This window comes from Eublepharis macularius, chromosome 2 (assembly GCF_028583425.1).
Source record: "Eublepharis macularius isolate TG4126 chromosome 2, MPM_Emac_v1.0, whole genome shotgun sequence".
NCBI classification, from domain to species: Eukaryota; Metazoa; Chordata; class Lepidosauria; order Squamata; family Eublepharidae; genus Eublepharis; species Eublepharis macularius.
The window spans coordinates 124855292-124868222 of NC_072791.1; the positions used below are offsets into that span (position 1 = coordinate 124855292).

The 12931-nt window shown below is 38.0% G+C and overlaps 1 protein-coding gene across 2 annotated transcripts in view; it reads left to right on the forward strand.

Annotated features, from left to right (window-relative positions):
- The window catches only part of RIC3 (RIC3 acetylcholine receptor chaperone), a 36136-nt gene extending 24011 nt beyond the window's left edge, over positions 1 to 12125 (forward strand). Inside the window, exons 5-7 of one of the 2 annotated variants that reach the window (XM_054971477.1) lie at positions 2940 to 2984; positions 3095 to 3243; positions 7823 to 12125. In XM_054971477.1, coding sequence (XP_054827452.1) covers positions 2940 to 2984; positions 3095 to 3243; positions 7823 to 8319 — 691 coding nt within the window. In that variant the 3' untranslated portion in view covers positions 8320 to 12125. The remainder of the gene's footprint in view (positions 1 to 2939; positions 2985 to 3094; positions 3244 to 7822) is intronic. The other variant, XM_054971478.1, reaches the window with a different exon arrangement.
- The last annotated feature ends 806 nt before the right edge of the window (positions 12126 to 12931 follow it).

Sequence of the window (12931 nt, forward strand, 5' to 3'; positions counted from 1 at the left end):
ACTCACTCCTCAAGATCACAATCTTCTACCAAAGGTGCCACTGCATCCCTATACACTTTTGCAAGCATAAATGACTTTAGTTTTTGGTGGATAATTTCATCTACTTCAGAACTTCCTATTCCTACAAAGCTGAGTAACTTGACTATTTTAAGAATGTCTACACAGTTTAGAGGGGGAAGAGTTTGAACCTCAGTTGCATACCTCAGCTGTTGGGACAGAGTTCAGGAGGGCAACCATTGTAAACAAGAAGTTGGATTTCTTTTTACAAAAACTCCATGAGATCAGAACCAGAGAGGCTTTCTTTGTTTCACATCTGTCTGCTGGCGTCTTTTAATGTGAAAGAAAATTACATAAGTGGTTCTATTGCTTTCTTTCTGTGATATTTAATCAGCATGGGACAAAGTGATGATAAAAATTATGAGTCACTTGATCCTTTTCAATAGATGAAAATACGTAAAAGGTCACTCATCCCATTTATTTTCCAGCCACTAATGCCTTTGGGTCTATTTTATAATAAAAACGATGTGTAATTATTATCACAAAGTGTTAAGAGTTTCTTTTACTGTGTGCAATAAAATTAATCACTAAAGGAAGGATTCAGTTGAAGATTTGGCACATTATTTCAAATCAGTTTATGCAATTCAGCCACTTGTCACCGTTGGCTTCCTACTTGTCTCTCCCTTTCTCTGCCCTCACATAAACTGGACTTTGTCAGTGAACCATTGCTTTAGAAGTTAGATTTCTTCTTGAACGCTGGAATCAACATAGTTTAGCCAAAGGGAATGCTTAAGGATTTGGTTAATTTATTACTTCATATATAATCCACTTTTATTACAATGACTCAAAATGAGAGACTGCTGATCTTTTATCTTATATTTACATATCCTATATTTTATGTTTATTATAAGGATTCTGCTTGTATCTGTTATCTATCTCCTATTTTTTTAGTATTATCTAAGTGTAAAAGCTAAAGTTAAATAAATTCCTAGTTTTACATTTCTATTTCACTGAACTTTACAAGTTCTGTTTCACTAAACTTCCTGTACGTATTTCAATGATTGTTGCATCAAGATTATAACTGAAAGATTCAGGTATATTATACCAAAGCATTGCACATGCTGCTCCTTCAGCACTGATGCCACACTAGAAACATCATGAGATGGAGTCTCTAATGACTTATTAGATTTGTACATAATTAACAACATTTATATAAAATTATAGAGCTTGAGGCCATTGCTCACTATCAATTCCAGTTGCCAAGAATGATTGAGCAGTCTTCTTGCATATGAACTTATCTGACCACTACACTCATCATCAGAAGCCCTGACTTTGGTGCCCTGCTATCTGAGACTAGACATGTGGCAGCCCAAGAGAGGACCCTTTTGGTCATGGCACCAAAACTGTGGAATTCCCTCCTCAGGGCGATTTGTCTGTCCACCATCAGTGTTTTCTGCCAGCCGGTGAAGATTTTCTCATTTTATCTGGCATTCCCTCCTTCCTGTGTATGAGTGTTTAAGTGTTGTTTTTAATTGTGTTTATACTATGTATTTCAAATGCTTGTTTTCATGTTTTTGAACACTTTGGGAACCCTAGGCTGGGTGGAAATACGGCAAAAAATAAATAAAAATGTATTTATTTAACTTATGGCATTGTTCATGGAAATGTCCTTGATATTGACTGTACTAATCTCACACTGTGTAATCCTTCTTGAGTCTCAGTGAGAAAGGCAGACTATACATGAAATAAATAAATAAATAAATAAATAAATAAATAAATAAATAAATGAAAGCCATTGCCCTTGTGCCTCATTGAACTAGCCAGCTAAATTCTTGGATGGAGATATCCTTAGAGGGAGAGATGTCTCTCCACCCAGATCCACTAGTTTTTGCACACCAGTGGCGTTGGATTTGGACTCATATATTCATTTGACTCTTCCATGCAAGCTGGCAGTGAGGAACTTTCATCCCAAGTTATGCTTTATAATGTGTTTTAGAGTTGTCTTGATTATCTTCTCATTATTCTTACAAAGTTCATTGAATCATCCAAGAAACTTTATGACCCAGGAAGAATTTAAAACTGATCACCAGCATGTGATGCTTTAACTGCCCCAGACTTTCTGTGTTTAAAAGCTGGTTTAAATCCTGAAATTCAGACCAACGTTCAGGGAAATTAACTTTTATATTCTCTTTGGGCAAGAATCTGAAATGGGTAAGCTGGAACAGTTTATCTGTCCTATCAAAGCAGCTTTTAAAAATCTGGCCAAAAATCTAGCACCCAAACAGTTCCTATAAATTAGCTTATGCATCACTTTCGCCTCCCATTGTTTTTTTACTTACCCAGTCATTTAACCTACCTGATTCAGGTCGCAAGGGAAAAAACCACTTGTTCTTCAAATGTGGAGTGACGTGTTTATAATGTAGAGCTTCACACTATTATTATTATTATTTATTATTATTTATTACATTTATAACTCGCCCTTCCCGCAAGTGGGCTCAGGGCGAGGTACAACAGATTATAAAAATATAATACAAATATTAAAACCATAAAACAACAATTCTAAAACAGTGGTTTCTTGGGAGGCATAGGTACTGTAGTGCAAGAAGGGCCCTTTTCACACTGCTTACCTGCTCCCAGGATGTTGTGAAATATCGCGCAAAAACCGCAGAAGATAGCATCTTCTCGCGAGAGTCTTGTGCGATGTCGTGCAAAACTTGTGAGAAGACACTATCTTCCGCAGGTTTTGCCCGATATTTCACAACGTCCTGGGAGCAGGTAAGCAGTGTGAAAAGGGCCAAGGTGTATGAAGTTATTATCATTGCTGCACATCAAGAGTTCTGCTTCCCTTGTGTTTCCTTCCTTTGAGTATAGTGCTTGCAATGGTTCAACATAGCCCATGCCTTGTTTTCTTTTGATCTGTCCCCCTCCCCACCCTCACTCAGGAAGATGGCCACAGTATGTACTGGAGAGTCCCAGCACACTCAAAGGTTTGTATGGTTGTGTGTAGCTTCACAAGTACATTCTTCTTTCTTCTAAAATGCATTCACTCACAAACATCAGCAGGTTTGACTTGTGCTCTTTGATGCCTGTTCCATAGCAGTGCCCAAAATGCCACTACTGACCAAGAGAAAAGACTGCTTCAGCAACTCCGGGAAATTACAAAGGTCATGAAAGAAGGCAAACTCATAGATGGTATCTCCCCAGAGAAAGAAGCTGAAGAGGCAGCATACATGCAGGACTGGGAAGGTAAGGGAGACTCAGTTGTCTGAAAAAATAATTTTTTTAGGGGATGATTTTTTAGAGGAGCTTGTCACAAGAAAGCCTGAGGAACTGCAATCATATAGTTGTCTCAGGATCTTCTATTGTAGATTGCTGCAGCATGTTTTATGATTTGTTGGGTTGCTTTTCAAAACTGTGAGGAGGGCACAAGAATATCATCTGAGCTGTAGATTAGATTAAGGGTAGGTTCTCTTGCGTACATGTGTTTGTGGGACAATCATTTCCGTTTGTACACTGCTCAAGGGTCTGTCTTGAGACCAAACTGCATTGGCCCCTTGATCCATGCTCTACAATTCATCCCACCAAAGCAGTGGCGTGGCTATTCCCTTAGCAAGCCTGCTGCTTATACATTGCCCCATTCAAGTAGGAGTGTTACCCAAATAGTTGGTCTTTTCATTAGTTGAGGGAATTAGCTTAAAGGGGATAAGTGAAAGGGGGTAACTGGGATTCTCCACCTATGTTTACAGGGATTATTCCCTTAAGAGAACTCTCAAAATGAACCAGCAGATGTTCAGCCATATTTCTCTTATTAAAGAGAAATAAAAGGGCAAACATACAGAAAACCACACACAGCACACATATGAGGCTAACTAAGAGAAAACTGGAAGGAAAGGAGGACAAAGCAATAGTTATGAGTCTCAAAGATAGGGTCTGCAGCAGCAGCAAAATGACCAGCATTTCAGGGAGAGAAGGCCAAAATGGATTTGGAGGTGCATAGATGGATCTGGAACACATACACAGCAGGTGGCTAGGAAGTCCAGATATAGGGCAAAATTATCCCTGGAGCAAACTGATGTTTTTGCCTCCAAAACAATAACTTTTTTTTTTAATTTTATTGGTGAGCATAATTTCAAACAATATTTCAATTAAACCTTATCTAATTAAATCTAACCTAACCCCCACCCTTTCCCCCCCTCCTTCTTGACTTCCAACAGCTTTCCAACCCTCTACCCCCTTTATTACTTAACATATCCTATATTAATCAATCAAGCATCCCTACATAACAATCCTTACTCTAAGCCCTAATTACTCCATAATCTATACATACTATATTAGTTTTACTGATATTTCTTCGCAAGATTAATAACATACTTATCAAATTAATTTTACTAATACTTCTTCCCATAATTAATAGCATGCTTCTCATATCTTATACTTAACCATAATTCAAACTTAATGATAGTTAAGTTAACATTCTAACTTAATAACATTTATTACTCTTAATAATTTCCTCTTCCCTTACTATACGTATGCTATATTACTTTTTCTAATATATCAATCCCACTTCTAAGTATCAGTTATAAATTCTACCCCTCCTGATATAGTGATCCTTTGTGCTTTTTACATTTCCAGCACTTGTCTGACATATTAGCATTCCCCAGCGCAATTTTTTTTTTGGTGTTAAGTACCATCTGTATATCATCTTATACACATTTTCTTTAATATTCATGCAAGTTGTAATCTTAATTGTATTCTTCCACAAGTGCTCCCAGGACTCCATCATTATTTCTTTATGAAAGTTTGTTGCCCACTTCACCATCTGTACTTTCACTGTTTCATCCTCAGTGTACCATTTTAGAAGTATCTTATAGATCTTTGAAATTTGTTTCTTGCCTTCTTGTAGCATTACTTCTTCCAATTCTGAGTTTTCCATTCTTATTCCTCCTCTTGAACAGTCCGATTTGTAAAGATCTCTGATCTGTCTGTATTGAAACCAATTATAACAAGGAGACAATTCTTCTTCTGATTTTATTTTTAACGTTAACTGTTGTATTTGTGTTATCACCTTGGAAGTTAAACATTGCTGTTCATTATCGACAGCTCTCGGGTCTATTACTTCATACGGGACCACCCAAGAGGGGATTTGATCTTCCAGGTACATCTTATATTTCTTCCAGATTGTGAAGAGGCTTTTAATACAGTGATGCAGAAACAGAGAGTCCGCTTTTATTTTATCATACCATAGGTATGCATACCATCCAAATATTTTCTTATAGCCTTCCAGTGCCAGAAGTTTGCGATTTTTCAACGTTATCCAATCCTTTATCCATGTCAAACAAATTGCTTCTTAATACAAGCTTAGGTTGGGCAGTTGCAAGCCACCTCTTTCTTTCGCATCCTGTAACACTTTCATTTTAACACGTGGTTTCTTGCCTGCCCACACAAAATTCGAAATTTTTCTTTGCCATTTTTCAAATTGTTTAGAGTCTCGGATAATTGGAATCATTTGTAACAGAAACATCACATGAGGTAACACATTCATTTTTATTTTTAGCAATTCTGCCCAACTTGTTCCATTTTATCAAGTCTCTCTCTATTTGTATCCACAGCTTCTCATAATTGTTCTTAAATAAGTCTATATTTTTTGCAGTTAATTCAATTCCCAAATATTTTACTTTGTTTGTTACCTCGCAGTCCGTTAATTCCATCAATTCTTGTTGTTTCTGTTTAGTCATATTTTTACATAGTATCTTCAACTTCTTTTTGTTTACGAAAAAACCGGCCAAGTCTCCAAATTCCTTTATCTTCTTTATTACCTTTGGCATATTGTCGATTGGATCCTCTACAATCAACATTATATCATCTGCAAATGCTCTGACCTTGTAGGTAAACTCTCTTATCTTTATACCTCGAATTGTATCGTCCTCTCGTAGCCTCCAAAACAGTAACTTAATGGGTTTTCTGGAGGTGAATAATGAGTTGGGTCTCCCTGAGGTATATAGGTGTAAATAGTGCTTGATGACACTCAAAGTACCAGATGGGAAAAACTACCAGGTTTGCTGAATAGTATTAGGGGAGATGAGTCAAGAGTTTCCCGGGAGCCTCATTGTCCTAAGTTTTCCATCTCTTCAGGGCCTGGAGGGGGTCTTTTGCCAGCCAGCCACTCTATCCCTCCCTTTAAAATATTTTTACAGGCTCTTACTTGGCTGGCATCCATTTTGTTTTATTTCAGGCCTGAGGGAGTTTATGATTTTATATCTATAAACTGCACCTCAGCAGAAGATGGGGTCTGACTGCTAACAATTTTACATCTCTGATTGGCAGCATGATTCAACTCCATTGCAAGGTTTTTGATCCTGAGTTAAAGGATATCTTAGTCAGCTTTGTTAATATATATTTACAAGTGGGGAACCCACAAGGACTTGCAGAGGGGAGAATCTCATTTTCCCCTGTATCCCCACTATTTCCTCTTTACTTTCCCTGACAGCCCCCGTAGCCTTTCCTCTTTTCCTGATTCCTTTTCTTCCTGACACCCACTAGCCAATCTAATTTTATCTCTCCCCTGTCTTTAGCTTCTCTCCTTCTGGCAGCCTCAGCCCAGGAAAACTATGACTCATTTGCATGTTGCTAGCCACTGGGCCAAGCCCAGTTGCACAAAAAGGGTAACCCTCAAGGACTTTTTGGGGAGGCACCTCATTCCCCTCTATATCTACTTTCCCATGCTATTTCCGCTTTCCTGGTAACCCTCATATCCTGTTTTCCTTGCCTCCTTCTTTCATTAACCAAACTACTTTTAATTGCCTCTCCCATCTTCAGCTGCATTTATTATTTCATTTATACCCCACCTTTCTCCCCAGTGGGGATCTACAGCAGCTTATGTAATTCTCCTCTCCTCTATATTATCCTCACAAGAGCCCTGTGAGATAAGTTAGACTGTTAGCATGATAAGTTAGACTGGCATGACTGACCCAAGGTCACCCAGTGAAGTTGCATGGCAGAGTGGGGATTTGAACCTGGGTTTTCCAGATCCTAGTCCTAAACTATAACTACAGCACACTGGTTTCCATGGATGGGCTGGTGTGAGTAATCCAAGTTGCTTGGTAGGACAAAGCCAGTGGATGCTGGTAGCCCTGTCTCCAATGTATCCTTCCTCAAAGGCCCAAACAGCCCCAGAGAGGGCCCACCCCCTGCCCTTTACTGACAGAAGATAAGGCTTGAATGATAGCTATACTGTTGTGGCTGCCTAGCAACCACCACTGAGGGCATTTGTTTCTTAAAGCTACAGGTGCTCTTCTATTATTTTGGGAAAGAATTAACCCCCACCCCATTTTTTTAGATATCTGATTTTTTGCAAACTCGGGTATTTTCGAGGTTTGTAGAAAGATCTATCTCATCTGTTCATAGCTTCAGTCTCTAGATTTAAGTATCCACAAATTTGGCCAATGTTGATAATTAGAAACATTGGTTTATTTACTTAATCTATATCCCACCTTTACCCCTATCAGTGCTGATAAACTGTTTATTTCTGCACCATTCCCATGTGGATTTAAAGGAATAAGAATGTATTTTAAAGTTACATTATAACTCAGGGCAAAAGGTCCAGCTATGATACAAGAAAATATTGATGAAATTTTACTGACAAGGTATCTTCTAACTGTATTCTGAAATACATTTTCTTTCAAGTAAGTAGCACTAAAATAAATGGCACAAGTCTTTGAGTTCAGGATTCAGATATTCTATTATTCTAAGTTGCAAATTAATAGCAATTTTTATTAATAAGATGTTTGAGTTCTTGTTCCATCTAAGACACATTTTATGTCCCAAGGTTATCCAGAAGAGACCTATCCTGTCTATGATAATTCTGATTGCTTAAAGCACAGACGGGACACTGTGCTTTTGGAGTACCCTGACCCAAGACAACCTTCTGCTGAAGAGCTAGCTGAGAGAATGGAGTTTGTGGATGATGAAGATTGTGCATGTAGTGAAACGCTTTTGTCTGCTCTTGCCACAGTGAATGATAAGCTTGTGTCAAGACAAGAGGAGAACCACCAAACCACATTCACTGATCACTGTCAGGCAGGACAGAACTTTGAAAAATGCCACTGTTGTCACTATGAAGAGGATGACCCTGCTGTTATAGCAGAGAATGCAACATTCTCCTTTGAAAGCTGCAGTGAAACAGAAGAGCTGGCCCAAGAAGAGCTGCTAGTGGATTCTGACCTTGAAAACACAGCACCCAAAGACCAAAATGATGCAACTCCTGACAAAATTGGCATGCTGAGAAAGCGAACCACAAGGGGACTTGAGGTGTTGGGAAAGTAAGGATTGTGCAGTCACATCACTTCTGCAGACGTTCATCATTGCTTGCAGAAAAAAGCTTATCTTCTGCATTGTGTTCCAGCAGCCACCAGGGCTTTGCAACTCCTGCTTACTTGCAATTGGTGATACTCTTTGCATGCTAGCTAGCACAGGGTTAATAGTACCGCTGCCTTGCTTGCTGTAGCCTCTCCAGGAATTAACACTGTAATTACCCAACTGCTTCCAGACATCCTTCCTTTTAGCTTGCCATGTTCTGGGCTGAAGCATAACTTCACTGCATCCTTCATTGTTCTATAAAGTCAAAACAGTAAGAATTTTCCCACTAAAGTTCTAGCTGTTTGGCAAATATGTTAATATTCAAAGAGCAGAATGGCTAGGCAGGATGAAGTGGCCCGGATGTCACCCACCAAGTTTCATGGCAATGTATGAATCTGAAACTGGATCTCCCAGTCCCAGTCCAACACTCTTCCCCTTACACCACGCTGACTCTTGAAAGCTTCTTTGAGAAAAAAAATACTATTCCAACATTCACTTTCATGCAACAGTCTTTTTTTGCGTATAGACAAAATATTTCCCTATAAATTAGATGAGCGACTATCTCCTTTTCTACTGAAATTCACAAATTCATCAGGATACCTCATTCTGTAGATTATTAATGCACAGTTAGGGGGAATTAGCCTATCCATTTCACCTGGTTCATGGTCCAGAATCTGGATTATGATTCACAGCTTGTACCACACAATTTTATAACTTTACAACAAATACTTTCAAAATTCACTTTGGCATGTGAATGCTCAGGTGTCAGACATTCCCCCCCCGTCAACAATTAATTGAATATGGCAGAGAACAAAGGAGCTGACAACAACCAGTAGTTGCTATTTGACACATTGGTTAGAAGCATCTGCAGGAAACCACATCAAGAAGCTGATTCTGCAGCACACAGCACAACCCCAGGGGAAGCCCCAGGGAGGGAACTTCAAGGGTAATGTGACAAGGAAAGGTGCAAGATAAAACAGCTATCATTAAAAGTATTATAACTGTAAAGTATAACTAATTTTATATTATTAGTCTTCTCTGACACTCAAACCACATGCTACAGTTAAGTACAGTTTTTCTCAAATTCTTTTTTTTCTTTTTATTAACCGTAGACGTAGGCTGTACTCTCTGGAGTGGAAGATGGCCTGTGTGTGTGATTGTGTTTCTTGATGCTTTTCCCACCCACAGCTTTTCAGTTGGGTACAAATTGGGTTCCAATTGTACAAACGGGAACAACTTGAACAGGATAAGTTGCCCCAACAGCATTCTGCAGCATTCCTCACACCCTCAAAAGCTGCTGCTGAAGGTTGGGGGCCCTCCAAAACAGGGAGGGAAGTGTGACCGGGCTGCAGTGGAAAGGGGGGGAATTACCAGAAAGGGGGGAATTACCAGAATTACCCTTTCACACATACACACTTGCATGGGTCATTGCTCCTTTCTTTTTCTTCTTAATTACTGTTTCACGACCAAAAGTTATAAACAGCCAAATTGCTCCTTTCATGAAGGTATTTTTACAAGAGAGAGGATGGACAATTTCTGCTGCCTTTGTTGCTGAGGCTCCTCATACCGTATGAAGGGGTTTTATTTATCAGTTACAATTGTTGTAATTAATTTGCTGTCTTTTTCCTGCTATAAAAATTCTGCTTGAAAAGAGACACATCAGCAATGATAAAGACTAATTTCTCCTTTGTTAGTCCTTTACTATGTAACATAGTAACCATATAATGCTTTAATACATCGTACAGATGTAAGTGTCCCCTTCTTTTTCCAGTGGATAGCAGGGGAAGGTCTGGAGGCAGTTCTTAAGCTGATTTTTCAGGTTAATTCAAAATGTGGGAGTACTTCAGAGTGGTGACTGATTGCAACAATTCTCATGTTTCCAGCCAGAAATGGAGGGAGAAATGTTTCCTCTAAAACATTACTGTTTTTATTCTAACTGGTAAGAATACGTTACATTTGAAATGTGGTGCTGGAGGAGAGTTTAATGGATATGGACTACCAAAAAGACAAGTTGGTTCTAGATCAAATCAAGCCTGACTGCTCCCTAAGCCGAAATGACAAAAATGAGGCTATTGTACTTTGATCACATCATGAGAAGACAAGACTCTGGAAAAGGCAATAATGCTAGGGAAACTTGAAAGTAGTAAGAAAAGAGGAAGACTCAACATGAGATGGCTTGAATGAATAAAGGAAGTCACATCCTCCAGTCTGAGAGACCTGAGCAAGGCTGTCAGTGATAGGATGTTTGAAGATCATTAATTCATTGTCTCGCCATAAATCAGAAGCAACTTAATAGCATATAACACACACAACAAGAAAGGAAATAGTAGCACTGTATGTGTATTAAAGTAATCTCTGTAGCTTCTGCTACCATGATGGAACCCAACTTGTGGAAACTAAAACCTTCATGCTAGGTCTGATTGATCTACAGGAACTTTTCTATTTATCAGTTTCTATTCCAGGAATGTGTGTGTTGGGTTACTTTCAATCTTCAGGCTTTCAGCAAAACCTGCCTTTGTGAAATGTTCACTGGTTCAGCACCATTTTATGGCCCATATTGGAATTTGCCATATCCTACTTTGAAATTTAATTACAAAGGTAAAGGATAATAGTAGAGGAAATATTGTATTTTCTCTGAATATTTATTGCTACCATATTTATTTTATGTGAGTAAAACCTTTGTACATGTGTTTTATTTGTACTTGTGTTTGTTGTTTGTGACATAATAGAAGGCTGGAATGAACTACAGTTTGTTTTTAGGACTGATGTGCAACATGGGTAGAAAATTAGCATAAGAATTTTTTAGCAGAATTAAGGTATAATGATAAACATTCCTATGTTGAATTTCTGCCTGTCATACTACTGTCACAAATTCAGGAACCTTGCCAGAAAGAAGCAATATTGAAGTGTAGAATGTGTTTTCTTCCACAAATATGGATTGGATCACAGTGCTTTTTATGGATACAAGTGAGAGGAGGGCCCCTTTTAAGCTTTGGAAGGACTGCAGCAATGGGGAAAATTGGACAAAATCAGCTGGTAGTATCCAACCTTAAAGCTGGTAGTATCCAACCCTAAAGCCTTTTGTTGCTGCTCCTTTTCCACAATGGGCTACAATCAACTGTATATTTCCTATAAAAATCTGGCAGAGCCTATACCTATGAAAACCAAGTAAATTCTGTATAACAAAGATCCCACTTCTTGCAATTGTCCCTTTTGAGTTTTATTACTTTCCTGTTTTGCTTTGTAGCATAATCATGAACACTTTTGCCTCTCTATGTATTATTTTTTTTCTTTTCATGATTGTAATCTTATAATTGTGATAATAAAGAATTAACACATTTTTTTTTTGCAACGAGAGAAGCAATATCTGAAGTCTCTGCCCCCAAAGGAGCAAGAACTGATTAAGAATCCTTTCAGGAATACCTGATGGGTATTCAGGAATTAAATAAATAGGCTAAGAAGTGAAAGCTGCTTTGAAACAACAGCATAGGGAAAGAAGAAAATATAAAGGAGCAGTAGCACCAGGAAAGCCATAGTAGTACTTTGTACGTTCACATATAGACTACTGGTGCTGTGTTTGCACTTCCAAGTGGAACTAAATCATTGCCGATCAGATTGAGAAAACAGCAACAGAACATATGCTGGGAGCAATGAGTTGATGACAATGCCACTGTGACTTTGTGTAGAAAATATCTGTTCTAGAATACACAGCTAGTATGGAAGCAATCATTGTTAGAAAAGTGCATTATTTTAGGGTGCATGGTAAATAAGAAAGCAAGGAAGAACGGAAAATTTACAATTATTTGAAACAAATTCAAGTTTAATTGTTTTTCTACACAGATTTTCTGTATTGACACATACTGTAATCTCTACAACAGACACAATGTAATTATGTGAAAATACCAAATTAGTTATTACACATACTGATAAATAAATACATTTGCTTTAGAATACCAAAGAGTTTTTTTAAAAAATTGACTTCATAAAAGCACATTTTCCCAGATTTATCTAAAACTCCATATAGTTTGAAACAAACAAAAGAACGCCTGGCTGCTCAAACAGGACAAGACAGTCTTGTGCAAATTGACATAACACATTCTAAGCATTATGCAAAAATATGACTGCTTAAAAATTTGTTCAGTCCTAATTATTTCTAGACTACTTCTCCCACCCCTTTAACCCAAACTTAGTTTACAATAAATTGAGAGAAATCATTACAGGAACATTGTCAAATTCTACTTGAATTGTCATTGGTTTGTTTGTTTGTTTTTACGAAAGGCACAGTGATTAATTAGAAAATGTTAGCCATGGGAGAAAGGGCTGCTAGCAAACTTCATTTAACTAGCACCTGCTTTTTTCTGTTATCTGCAGTTTAATGTAAGCTGGACTTAAAAACAAAGTACATTTTTGCTGAGACAGTAAAATATTGCAGATGTTCTGTGTTTCAGTCTACAAGTAAGTGTATTTTGTATAGTTCAGAGACTGCTTGGTGAGCAATATGATGTATTCCTTAGGATAACTGACCACAATAATGCTACCATGCCAGTCTGGCTCCTAAATTATATTTTGAAGGGGGAAA